The 13086-nt window shown below is 42.3% G+C and overlaps 2 protein-coding genes across 2 annotated transcripts; both read left to right on the top strand.

Moving 5' to 3' along the window:
- On the top strand, window positions 1-1173 carry LOC127754887 (uncharacterized). The gene has a single exon (XM_052280493.1). It carries the CDS (start codon window positions 1-3, stop codon window positions 1171-1173), a length of 1173 nt encoding a protein of 390 aa, XP_052136453.1.
- A 4431-nt stretch (window positions 1174-5604) lies between these two features.
- LOC127760109 (cytochrome P450 710A1-like) lies at window positions 5605-7419 on the top strand. The gene has a single exon (XM_052284321.1). The coding sequence runs from the start codon at window positions 5620-5622 to the stop codon at window positions 7153-7155; it is 1536 nt and encodes a 511-aa protein (XP_052140281.1). The 5' UTR covers window positions 5605-5619; the 3' UTR covers window positions 7156-7419.
- The last annotated feature ends 5667 nt before the right edge of the window (window positions 7420-13086 follow it).

Raw genomic sequence — 13086 nt, 5'->3', positions numbered from 1 at the left:
ATGGACTTCTACGACGACGACGACGACAATCTCATTACCGAATGGTGGGATCAAGAGGAGTTGTCTGACGATGATGACTACTATATTGTAGCTGCTCTTCTTACGGACATAGAGCATAAGAGGACCAAAAGAAAGCGTCGTGGTTCAGTCCCAGCTCGTGAGATAATTCATAGGGACAGGTTTGCTGGCAATTTGCGCATAGTGGCTGATTATTTTGCAGATCCTCCTGTATATAATGCAAAATTATTTAGGAGGAGGTTCAGAATGTCAAGGGAGCTCTTCTTGCGCATCGTGGCTAGTGTGGAGGCTCATGATGACTACTTCAGGCAGAGACCGAATGCAATGGGTCTTTTCGGTGCTACTGCACTACAGAAGATGTATGGTGCAATTCGCATGCTTACATATGATATTCCAGCCGATAGTCTTGATGAAGTCGTGAGGATTTCAGAGAGCACCATGATAGAAGCTTTTAAGCACTTTGTCAAGGCTGTGGTAGATGTGTTTTCTGATCAGTACTTGAGGGCACCAACTGCTGAGGACACTGCAAGGTTGTTGGCTATAAACACTCCAAGGGGGTTCCCAGGGATGCTAGGTTGTATTGACTGTATGCATTGGAGGTGGAAGAATTGCCCAACAGGCTGGAAAGGACAATACTCAGGGCATGTGGATGGGCCAACCATGATTCTTGAAGCTGTTGCATCTAAAGATTTGTGGATTTGGCATTCCTTCTTTGGACTACCAGGTTCTCTTAATGATATCAATGTACTACAGAGATCACCACTCTTTCAAAGGCTTACATCAGGGACAGCTCCAGAGTTGGAGTTTATGGTGAATGGAAAGAAATACACCATGGGTTACTATCTTGCTGATGGCATATACCGTTCTCGGGCCACTTTTGTGAAGACCATTTCCAATCCACAAGGTAATAAGAGAATACATTATGCAAAAGTTCAAGAAGGAGTGAGAAAGGATGTTGAAAGAGCATTTGGTGTTCTACAAGCCCGCTTTGCAATGGTCAGAGGTCCTGCTAGATTTTGGGATACAGAGACCCTATGGTACATAATGACAGCTTGTGTAATTATGCACAACATGATCATTGAAAATGAGCGAGATGAAGATGTAGACTTCGACTATGATCAGGAGGACAGTGAGGTGTTGAGGAAGGAGGAATAGCAACGACGTAATAAACATGTGTTAGAGAAGTTTCTAAAGATACATAAAGAAATTGAAGACCGGCAGGTACATGAGCAACTTCGAGATGATCTTGTGGAACATTTGTGGGCGCTTCATGGTGCTCGGTAGTTCAATTTTTGCATTTTCTATCATGTATTGGGGTATGTTCAATATTTGCTTGTAGGACATATCATTTTCATGTTTGAAATTTTTGAATTCAAATTTGAATCGTGGTGTTTGAAATTGCAAATTTGAATATGGTTGAATTCCACGCGCTAGAATTATTTATGTTTCAATTATTGTGTGTTAAACTGGATATAAATATAAATTCTATACTAAAATGAAAGAGAAAAAGAAATAGGGGCTAAGATATGGAGGCTACTGCTAGACATAAAGACATATTTAGGATCCTAAAGCATTGGGGGCAGCTCCCATTTAACCTTTGGGGACTCTAAAGTAGGGGCTACTACTGGAGATGCTCTAAGGCCGCGACTGTTGCATGCCATATATGGAGGTCTCAGCCGATGGCGACGACGAGGGGTTGGCTGCATCAACCGCGAAAAATGGAGAAGCAATGGCGACGACGGTGATAAGCTGTGGCATTATTGAGAAAGATGGTTGGGAAAAGAGAGTGTTTTCTAAAATTTGAAGAGCAACAAGTGTTTCCCTCACATAGTGGAGTCGGCATGAAGGTGAGAGCAAGTTTAATAGTATAGCTCACTACTAGCTCTAAATCATCTTTAGCCAATGTAATAACCAATTCATACAATAGTTGCTTACTATACTATTAATATCTGGTCCCACATGTCATACACGAATTACGTCTTGGAGTCCGTGCTGTAGCTGGCTACATATCTGTAGCCTGCTGCTCTTCTCTCTTTTCCTTTATCTCTTTAAAATATGTTTGTAGTTGGCTTATAGCCTGCTATTGTACCTGCTCTGATAGAGGGGGACTCACGCCCACCACTGTTAGCTCCTTTTATGGTCTTGTTGGGAAGACATACTTGTCACACTGTAGCCAACCAGCAACTGCAACTAGTCAACAGTAGCTATTTCCACCGCCCCAAAAAAAAAACCCAATCCTGGGTTTGAATCTGAACATAGTGTGATTGGGTTTTTTTTTTGGGACGGAGGGAGTACAACTTATATAGGTGTTGAAGCCAGCAAGTGTAGGGAGCAGTAGTTCGTGTGCAACCGAACGGATTGGCTGTACAGCACAGCCAGAAAGTTGTAAAAATTGGAGTACCGAGTAGAGTAAAGATATGAGATTATAGACATCTCAAGTTTTGTGTGTTGTGGGCTTGTGGCCTGAGTTCCGAGTGGGGTGGTAGTGAATATGGGCCTGGCGGGTCAATTTCACTGGACATGGTCTTATAGGTGCTTTGCAAGGAACACACCGACCTGGCCTTTTCGGCCTAGCCCAACCAGCCTTGCAGCATACTCCGTTCGTTTCCACTTAAAAAAGTGGATTAAGTTCTGGATATTCATGTCACGCTTTTCAAACTACTAAACGGTGCGTTTCGTGTGAAAACTTTCTATATGAACTAATTCATTTTTCAAGTTTGCAATAATTAAAACTTAATTAATCACACGTTATTATCATCTTATTTTTACGTGAAATACTTAATCTCGTCATCTTCATCTTCAGAGATTCAAACACCACCATTGCACCCTTATTATATACTGCTACTACGCTACACAATGTTTTCTATCTCACATCAAAATTCAAGTTAGATTATAATTTGTCCGGTATGTGTATCTTTATCTTCTAAAGCCAGAGGTTCCGCTGGAATTCAATTGGTCCACATGGCATATTAAATCTGCGAGCGAGTTGATGAATGCGAGTTTCTACGTTAAAAAAATCTTCACTTTTTTTTTCTAATTACTATCATTAGCATTAACTAGAGGAGTTAGTTATGCGCGAAAGTACGCGTCGCTGGTGCGCACACGCCAGCTAGCTTCCCCCGTTCATTCGTGCTAGCTTCCCCTGTTCATTCGCCCGCACAGAAACAGGCAGAATGCATAATAAGAAACTAAAAATAGCGTAAAACTTAACAGTTGAAAAAGAGAAAAAGAAAGAAAGAAGTGGGTTTTTTTTTAAAAAATAAAAAACCTTAGACAAATACTTATAGCCCCACCGGTTGCCTAAACAGAATATGCCAAAGCCAAAATTTAAATTTTAAAACATAATTTTAAATGATTATAAGATACTGTCAATGTAGTTTCTTTTTCAGCATTGGTTTTTAAATCACTAAGAACACGTATATAGAAGTTTTATGCGTAAGCTATTTTTTATTCGCTAATAAGCTGTTACGGTTTATAATAAGCTTTTGTGCAACCCAGGCCATGAGAGATGAGACCCTTATATGCTACTCCATCCGTTTCAATATATAGCAACCTAGGATAGGTCTCTATGAATCTGGAAATAAGATTTATAGAGTGAGACCCATCCTAGATTGCTACCGATTGAGACGGAGGGAGTAATCCATGTTAAGTCCAAACACAAATCAACAAAAGAAAAACTAAGTGACATACATATTATTCCATCTATCCCAAATTGATCATTACCTAAGCAATGCTGAGATCAAGGGCATCAAAATGTTCAACGTTCTGAAATTAATCCTCGTTGATCAAGGTGCTCCGTCGCTTCATATTCAACATAAATTAATTCACGGTTTGAATGTTGCATGTGATTGCACCAGAGAAATTAATCTTGGCTAGTTACATCTATACGGTTGCATGCAGGGCATTCAACTATGCACATTTACACTTTACACAAATAAAAGAATACACACTTTATTAATGATGATTATTTCAGGAAGACCTTAAAATTCTTAGGTGATGAACAAATTGAAATGAAGGGAGTATAAAACAATGGACCAAACTTTGTTTCACCTCAAACTGTCTTTTTGGAATACTCTCTCCGTCCCAAAATATAAGAATTTTTAGTATAGTGCCAAGTCAACCATTTTTAACTTTGTAAATTAATAGAAAAAAAATCAAACATGTAAAATTGATATTATTAGATTTATCATTAATCAAAATATTATAATATGCAACTATTTTTATTTAAAATATTTTATTTTTATAGATATTGTTGGTCAAAATAACATCTCAAAGACTGTGTCGAAGTCCAAAAATGCTTATATTTTGGGACGGAGGGAGTATTTATTTTATACTAGATTTTTAGGAATATGCAAAACTTTCAGGTTTTTTATGAAATCACTGCAATTTGAGAAATATTACTCCCCCCTCCCCTCTAAAAGCATCGGTAATCATTTGTCAAAGTTAAACAGCATAGAACCAACAGAACTGATGGTAAGCATAAATTAATCGGAAATGCTAAAATTATGTTGACAGAAAATACAACCTCAAATCTTACAAATTTTAGATCATTGGATGTGTTTCACGATTTGTGCTCTTCTTCTCCAACTCCGGCGATCACCTCTTCTTCTCCGGCGTTGGTGAACCCAAACTCCGACAGAGGGCTGACGAATTAGGGTCCCGGGGTGAGGTGGGGGTGGGAGGGGGGGGGAGGGGAGGGGAAGGAGGGGAGTTCACCGGCTTTAGAGGGATGGCCATGGGAGGCGGCAGCCCGGCGGTGGGCGGCTGATCGGGCGGGCGGCGAGGCGGCGGCGCCGCCGCCAAAGCCGTGGGGTCGGGAGCAAGCGGCGGGCCGGTGTAGGAGGCGGGGGCAAAGCGGAAAAAGTGATAGGAGGAGGCGGCCGGTGGTGGCGCCCCGCCGCCGGCGACGGGGTAGACGACGGACAGCTCGCCGCCGCTGGCTTAAGGCAAAGGAGAGGAGAGGGAGGGGGAGGGGGAGGGGGCTAGCCTGGGGGGCCTCGCCGGCACTGTTGACACCTTTCGGCCAGCCGGCGAGGCCGGGCGGTGGCCGAGGGGGGGGGGGGGGGGAAGCACTGAGGAGCGGTGGCGTTAGGAATCGGAAGAGGAGAGAGGATTTTTAGGGTTTGTTTGTCTGCACGAATCTTAAAGCAATTGGGTGGTCTAAATTTTGCAAGATTTGTAAGGGGGTTTTTTATCAAATGATCTTTAGACAGTCCCTAAATTAATATCCTACTTTGATTCGGTCGTCTTTAGTACGTTTCTCCATAGGAATTAATAATCTAACTCATGTAGTCAGAAAATAACTAACTCACGCAAGAATTATATAAAAAAAATCTTTGTACTAAATGAACTCTAATAATATGCATATGTACTATTAAACTAACTGGCACGCAAAGTGGCGTCCCGATTTTCTATTTACTTCCAACGCTGAATGTACGTATCTGTCAGATCTTCCAATAGCAATGGATGTTGAGAGACCAGAAACACATGTAAATAGGCCCTTTGGGAGTTTGGGTTGAGAGACGAGAAAAATACTAGGGCAATCCATTTGGGAGAGAGCTTTGAGCCAAAAGCACCCCACGCACTAGCCGGACCGGCGAAATGGTGGACTCGCTGCTATACGGGCTCCTAGACCTGCGCATGGCGGCGCCATTGCTTGCAGCTGCCGTGGCGTTGTACATCCTTGTCGAGCAGCTGTCCTACCACCGCAAGAAAGGGTCCCTGCCAGGGCCGCCGCTCGTCGTGCCGTTCATCGGCAGCGCCACGCACATGATCCGCGACCCGACCGGGTTCTGGGAAATGCAGGCTGCTCGCGCTAGAAAGTCCGGCGTTGGGTTCACCGCCGACTTCCTGGCCGGTAAGTTCACGATCTTCATCCGCGACTCGGAGTTGTCCAACCGCGTCTTCGCGAACGTCCGCCCCGACGCCTTCTTCGTCATCGGCCACCCGTTCGGCAAGAAGCTCTTCGGCGACCACAACCTCATCTACCTGTTCGGCGACGACCACAAGGACCTGCGCCGCCGTATGGCGACCAACTTCACGCCGCGCGCGCTCTCCACCTACGCCGCCATCCAGCAGCGCGTCATCGTCTCCCACCTCCGGCGGTGGCTCGACCGTAGCGCCGCCAACGGCGGCAAGGCCGAGCCGATACGGGTGCCCTGCCGCGACATGAACCTCGAGACCTCGCAGACGGTGTTCGCGGGGCCGTACCTCACCGAGGAGGCGAGGGAGAGGTTCAAGAGCGACTACAATCTCTTCAATGTAGGCCTCTTGGCCTTCCCCGTTGACCTGCCGGGGCTCGCGTTCCGGCGTGCGAGGCAAGCCGTGGCGAGGCTGGTGCGCATGCTCCGCGATTGCGCGAGGGAGAGCAAGGCGCGGATGCGCGCCGGCGGCGAGCCAGAGTGCCTCGTGGACTACTGGATGCAGGAGACGGTGCGGGAGATCGACGAGGCCAAGGCGGCGGGGCTGCCGCCGCCGGCGCACATCTCCGACGACGAGGAGATCGGGGGCTTCCTCTTCGACTTCCTCTTCGCGGCGCAGGACGCGTCCACCTCCTCCCTCTGCTGGGCCGTGTCCGCGCTGGACTCCCACCCGGACGTGCTCGCCCGCGTGCGCGCCGAGGTGGCCTCCCTCTGGTCCCCCGACTCCGGCGAGCCCATCACCGCCGATAAGATCGCCGAAATGAAGTACACAAAGGCTGTTGCTCGCGAGGTGGTCCGGCACCGCCCACCGGCGACGCTGATGCCACACATCGCCTTGCAGGACTTCCAGCTGACGGAATCGTACACGATCCCTAAGGGCACCCTGGTGCTCCCGTCGATGTACGAGTCGTCGTTTCAGGGGTTCCATGAACCCGACGCGTTCGACCCGGAGCGCTTCTTCTCGGAGGCGCGGAGGGAGGACGTGGTGTACAAGCGCAACTTCCTCGCGTTCGGCGCCGGCCCGCACCAGTGCGTCGGTCAGCGGTACGCGCTCAACCACCTCGTCATCTTCATGGCGCTCTTCGTCTCCCTCGTCGACTTCCGGCGTGAGAGGACGGAGGGCTGCGACGTGCCGGTGTACATGCCGACCATCGTGCCGAGGGACGGCTGCGTCGTCTACCTCAAGCAGCGGTGCGCGAATTTACCGTCGTTCTGATCAAGCTGGTTTCCCGTCATCTTCTCGTGTTCCGCTCTGTTTCTCCGCTCCTCTCGATCCATGCACGGCTCTACCCCACCAACTCGCCTGCATGGCTGCATGGGCGTTCCACATCGCTGCATGGGCTTGGGCATCCCCTATCTTGTTCATTAATATTGGTCAAACAATCATCTCCCATAACCATTCCATCTTCTCTTTAATTTGCTTAATATATTAAAATTGCACACCAGTGTAGTTGCGGGTGGCACGTGTGCGTTTGCATGCACTGTGTAGGTGGTCTTTTGCATCAAGCGGTCTGTGTCTTGCGTGTCGTCCTTGTATGCGTAACAGTGTAATAACGTGCTGCTTGTATGAATATTGTAATTTGTGGTATATTTCGTTTGTTAGCACGCGCTCCATGTATGCTACTTCCTCCGTTTCAGAATGTAAGTTATTTTAGCATTTTTCATATTCATATTGATGTTAATGAATCTAGACAAATATGTCTAGATTCATTAACATCAATATGAATGTGAAAAATGCTAAAATTACTTACATTATATTGTGAAACAGAGAGAGTATATAATTTCGTTTGTTAGCACGCGCTCCACGTATATTATCCACATGGATGTCGAAAACTATAAACGCATTTTATATGAAAGAAATATTAGAATGCTACCTAGCGATAGGGGCGATCAGATTCTGATTCCCTCCCTCCACTTGGTTTTCTTTTTTGGCACCACATTACTTTCCTATTTTAGTAAATTTATGCACCTAAAGTTTGTACACCTCAAGTTTACACATCTCCACAATTTTTTTTAAAAAATAAAAAGTTAGAAAAATTTAGGTATAGAAATACTATATATATATAAAAATTGAATTCAAATTCAAATTTGAATTGGGTATGTAAACTTTTAACTTATAAACTTTGGATCTATAAACTTTTGGTGTATAAACTTTAGATGTATAGAAATACTATATATATAAAATATTTGAATTCAAATTCAAATTTGAAACGGGTATATAAACTTTTGACTTATAAACTTTAGGTCTATAAACTTTAGATGTATAGAAATACTATATATATAAAAAATATTTGAATTCAAATTCAAATTTGAATCGGATATATAAACTTTTGACTTATAAACTTTTGATCTCTAAACTTTAGATGTGTAAACTTGAGGTGTATAAACTTTAGGTGCATAAATTTACTAAAATAGGAAAGTAATGCGGTGCCAAAAAAGGAAACCAGGTGGAGGAAGGGAGGGGGGAGGGGGTCGCTACCCCCATCGCCAGGCGATCGATTGCCCATTAGGCGTACCCCATGCGAGTTTCTAATTATGTATGCTTCATCCATTACGGGATTGTTAAAATTATGGCGTCACACTTTTCACTGAGTCACTTTTTTTCCTTGTACGATTTTCTCTCTCCTATATATAAAAGTATATTTCTGTATCTCATAGCTAGTCTTTTAAGTAAACAATAAATTACTTTTGATCCTAATTTTCTTATACATTATATATTTGAAAAATTAAAATAAAATATTGAAACTTATACGGTGTAATTACGTAAGTGTAAATAATTTACAGTATAAAAATGATTTAACTATTTTTCTTCTGAAAAATATGGCGACATAAATATAGCTATTCCAATCTATTATTCACCACTAGAAATCTCCATGTTCCATGTTGTTTAGTTGTTTCCTGTTAGTGTATACAAAGTCCATGCAAAAAATATTGTTCCCTATAGTTTTTATATATGTAGGGAACAAAGGGTGGAAGGGCCTACCATGCTCCTAGTGGCTTGAAGAGTTCTGGATTTCCTTTTTTTCAATCAAAGTTGGTTAGCTGGTTTGTGATGCAGAATAATATGTACAAACATGCAAGTTTAAATTTAATATGCACTTGGAAAAACAAAAATAACAAAATAGGTATTGGAGAATAGAAACATAAATGTTTATATCTCTTTAAGTGTACATTAAATTTGTAGTTGTATGTTTCTTGAAAAAAATATAGTTGTATGTAATGCGTATGTAACTATGGTGGAAATTATGACATGCCATAGGACAACTGAATTGGCAGTTGAGCTAGGAGCGATAAAAGTAATAATTGAAACTGATACTATGAAGTGGTGAGGATGGTGGCTCAGTCAGAACTAAACCGCTCTATCTGTGGGACTAGGATCCATGAGCTCAATTCTAGGTTACGTGTCTTCCACGAGTCGAAGATAATCTTGGTTCGGTGCTCGGTAAGTATAGTAGCACATACTTTCTTTATCAAAAAAACTCAACCTAGGAGGAGATGAATCTGGACATTACATCCCCTCCTAGATTGAGTTTCTTTGGGACGGAGGGAGTAGGCTTGTAAAAGAAGGTTTTTCTTCTAGTTGCTTTACAACCTGGGTCTCTATTTCCCTGGGTTTTGTTTTATCCTTCCTTAAGGATGATTGTAAGAATGAAATGTGGCTTGAATAGAGTTATTATCAGTTCCTCTAAAAAAATATCATCAAATATATTAAGTTTATTTATATCACATGCGTATATCTATGTGTTGTCACCCTTCCGCCTCACTTGTGGCTGGACCATGCCCCATCCACATCCCTGATGTCTACTGTCCACCAGGATCTCCCACTCTTCAACGTTCTTATATATTCTATCATCCCATAGTGTATTTCTTGCATTATCCTTTCAATTTTGATTCAACAAAAGATATGATTTGGTTGGTGATAATGACTCTTGTACTATAGAAAGACTGAGATGTTATTTTATTAATGTGCTAAACAAGCAAGCTAACTCCTGTATTACAAAAAAAAAGATATATTATCTATTATGCGCTAAAAGTCCATTAAACTTCGTATAAACGCTCCTAAGCCGACTCGTGTTATCCTACAAACGCTTCTAACCACCATGTGGCGCTATAACAAATTAGAGAAAATACTGAAAATTCTCAAGAAAAAGGAAAATCTCCAACAATTGATTTTTACTTAAATTTGGTCCAATATTCTAAACCGTCATATTAGATTATATTAAACTACATCCTAATCGCACCTTCCCTCCTCCGCTATGGAGATAATTTACTATTTGCCATCATTCCAAAATGCAGATACCCAAATGCTACTCTCCCAAATTTTTATTCTCATTTACAACTTTACTGTGCACCCAAATTACATTGAGCCATTCATTTTTCTAAAAAAAAAATATGTCTATTACATCATATTTTTAATTAGAGTTGGTTGCCAACTACTGAATTGGTAATTACAAATATTCGTACTGTAGCATTGAACTGTTATATATAATTACATTTCTTCATGCATATATGTCTGTACTAATATTATGCAGGCATTGAATATATAATACCAAAACCAAATTGACTTGATTCGAGAAGGTACTATACAATGGCAGCTATATGATGGTCTTATAGAGAAGTCTATCCAAATTCAGAATGGTTGTACTTGGTGGTTTGCTACAGTACAGTACCTCTCAATCCATTTTTGGGTTGTAGAGTTCCATTACCTAGATAGGGCAATGAGATTGTTTGGAAGAAAACAATTAATTCCACCACCGCTTCCACATGGTGAGACTGAGCTCCGCAAGCTGCACAAACCGAAACATATTGGAGGAAAATATGTTTTTGGAATAAATTCCACGCCAAGTATGTACAATAATAATGATGAGGCTGAACAATGAATGGATCAAGAAGATTTATAGTACTAGAATATGTCCCATCCAGTTCTAGATTCGTTTTTTATGGGACGGAGGGAGTAAATTGCTAAATATGCTTTGCGAGGCTATAGATGGCCATATGACCCGAGGTCTGCGGCCAGGCCCAAGGCACGCCATTTTGGCCTGGCCCAAGCACGGCATGGCCCGACTGGGGTCGTGCCCTTTTCGGCCCGGCTTGACAGTCGAGCTATGCCTGGGCTACACCCTCGGCACGGTGGGCCGGCTCGACACAACACGATCGAATAAAAATAGTATAGGGATGGAAAATAGACTTAAGTAACCATGTAAGGCAAGGCCCAAAGCGAAGAGGAATACAAAATAGACTTATTTTCCAGCCATATAGACATAGTCCACATAGTTGAGGGATGAAAAATAGACTTATTCTGTGGAGAAGCACGACGGGCTATCGTGCCTTCGGGCCAGCCCGGCACTGCCCGAGTCGTATTGGGCCATGCCTGGGCCATGTGTGCAGCCCGTGGGCTAGCACGACTGTAAGTTCAAGTGCCTTAATTTGGTTTCGGTGATTAATGACAAATTTAATTATATGAGACTAATGTTTTTATGAGTCTTTCTTTGACTAGTCTTATTTGGATATGAAAGTAAAAATGATGGGAGTTATGTATTAAACTTCACATATTCTAACTTGGTCTCTCTTGTGGATCCAAAATATAGTGTGAGCTCCCTCATTGATCTTGATTGATTATGTGCATATGCATTCCTTCATATCCATATGTATGCACATCTTGAGGGGGAGCTTATTCTATATTTTGTTCATTATAAGATCTCTACCTTGATTTGAAATTATCTTTCATCTCATCTCTTTGTATTGTTTATATCGGATTATTATCTATCACAAAAGAGAGAAAAGATTGAAAGATCTTGGATTAAACAATTTGTGTAATTGTTACTTTGGTGATAGATGATACACCGATGTTTATGGGATTAACCTCTCTTTTACATAAGTTTTCAACAAGGTTATTTCCCGATAATGAGATGTGGTAGATATGCATTCTTTGGTGATGGACCTTAATCATGACAAGGATGAAATTCATGGAGATAAAGCGATATGTATCACTTCTTATCTCCTACTTTTTGATAGGTTCATATATATGATTTCCATGTTATTGTTATATAAGTGTGAGACTAATGTTTACTTGAGTCTTATCTTATTTAGTCTCCTTTACATTGAGAACATGGAGATCATGAAGGTATGTGTTTTTTTGTTTATCTTCATCATTACTACATATGCCTTCTCTATGTGTATAGGATAAACCCCCATTGGTTCTTCTTTACTTATGCATACACTTGTCTCTCTTGTATATTTCTTTGTATGCATATACTTAGGGGGAGCAAATCCTATACATTTATTGTGCATGTTTTAGATCCATGTTGTTCACCTATTATTTATATCGGATCTTTGCACTTGAGCTTGCATACGAGTATATGACACTTGTGATGTTAATGAATACTCAACAAACATATCCATATCTTTCATATGCAACCGGTTGGTCATCAAGTGAAGGATGAGAACCGATTTGTTGAGACTAATGTTCTCCTTTGAGATGTGAAAAGGAATAGGTCCCACTACGATGAGGCTAATGAATGACATCATGGGTTAATGGTCACCAAGCCAAGGACATCGTCATGTTGGCAAGAATGAAGTCAAGCTTGTGATGAGAATAAAGTCTTGACAAAGGATGGTAAAGACCTCGGCATAAACATGGTTCAACCGAATGGTCACAAGTGTTGATCTTGGCTCAAGCATTGACCCCAAGTTGGATGGCGCAAGGCAAAGGTATAATGGAGCTAAGAGTGTTTTCTTAGTCCTTTTCCGGTCTTGGTGTTTGCTGTAGACCGGATTTGCTAGATAGACGCCGTACTATCAAGAGGGGTCTATGAAGCGAGCATGTAGATGATCTTGCGCCATATTAGTTCATATGCATGTAGGTGCATTTGGTGGGCTTGTCTAGCCAAGTGTGGTGAGTATTCTCAAGTCCTAAACAAAGAGAGATGTGGGCAAATCCTATAGGTTTGGGTAGCCTCATGTGGTTATGTCTGGTGGAGTATCCTTTGGAGTGTGAGCCCTTTCTCCCTGAGAAAAGTTGTGTTTCTTGGATGGATTGTTCATGGGTTGGATAGCCCTTTGAATAAGCTTTCCATAAAGTCCAAGAACGCCAAATTCCGAGACCTGAGTCAAGAGATATTGTCGTTTTACTAACTGTCGGTTGAGC

Source organism: Oryza glaberrima, chromosome 1 (genome assembly GCF_000147395.1).
Source record: "Oryza glaberrima chromosome 1, OglaRS2, whole genome shotgun sequence".
In the NCBI taxonomy this organism is placed as follows: domain Eukaryota; kingdom Viridiplantae; phylum Streptophyta; class Magnoliopsida; order Poales; family Poaceae; genus Oryza; species Oryza glaberrima.
Note: the sequence above shows the minus strand (reverse complement) of the source record. Positions and strands in the feature narration are given on the sequence as shown.

Excerpts from the sequence above, each read along its gene's own strand:
- LOC127760109 (XM_052284321.1), top strand. The coding sequence starts at position 5,620 with ATGGTGGACTCGCTGCTATACGGGCTCCTAGACCTGCGCATGGCGGCG.
- LOC127754887 (XM_052280493.1), top strand. The coding sequence starts at position 1 with ATGGACTTCTACGACGACGACGACGACAATCTCATTACCGAATGGTGG.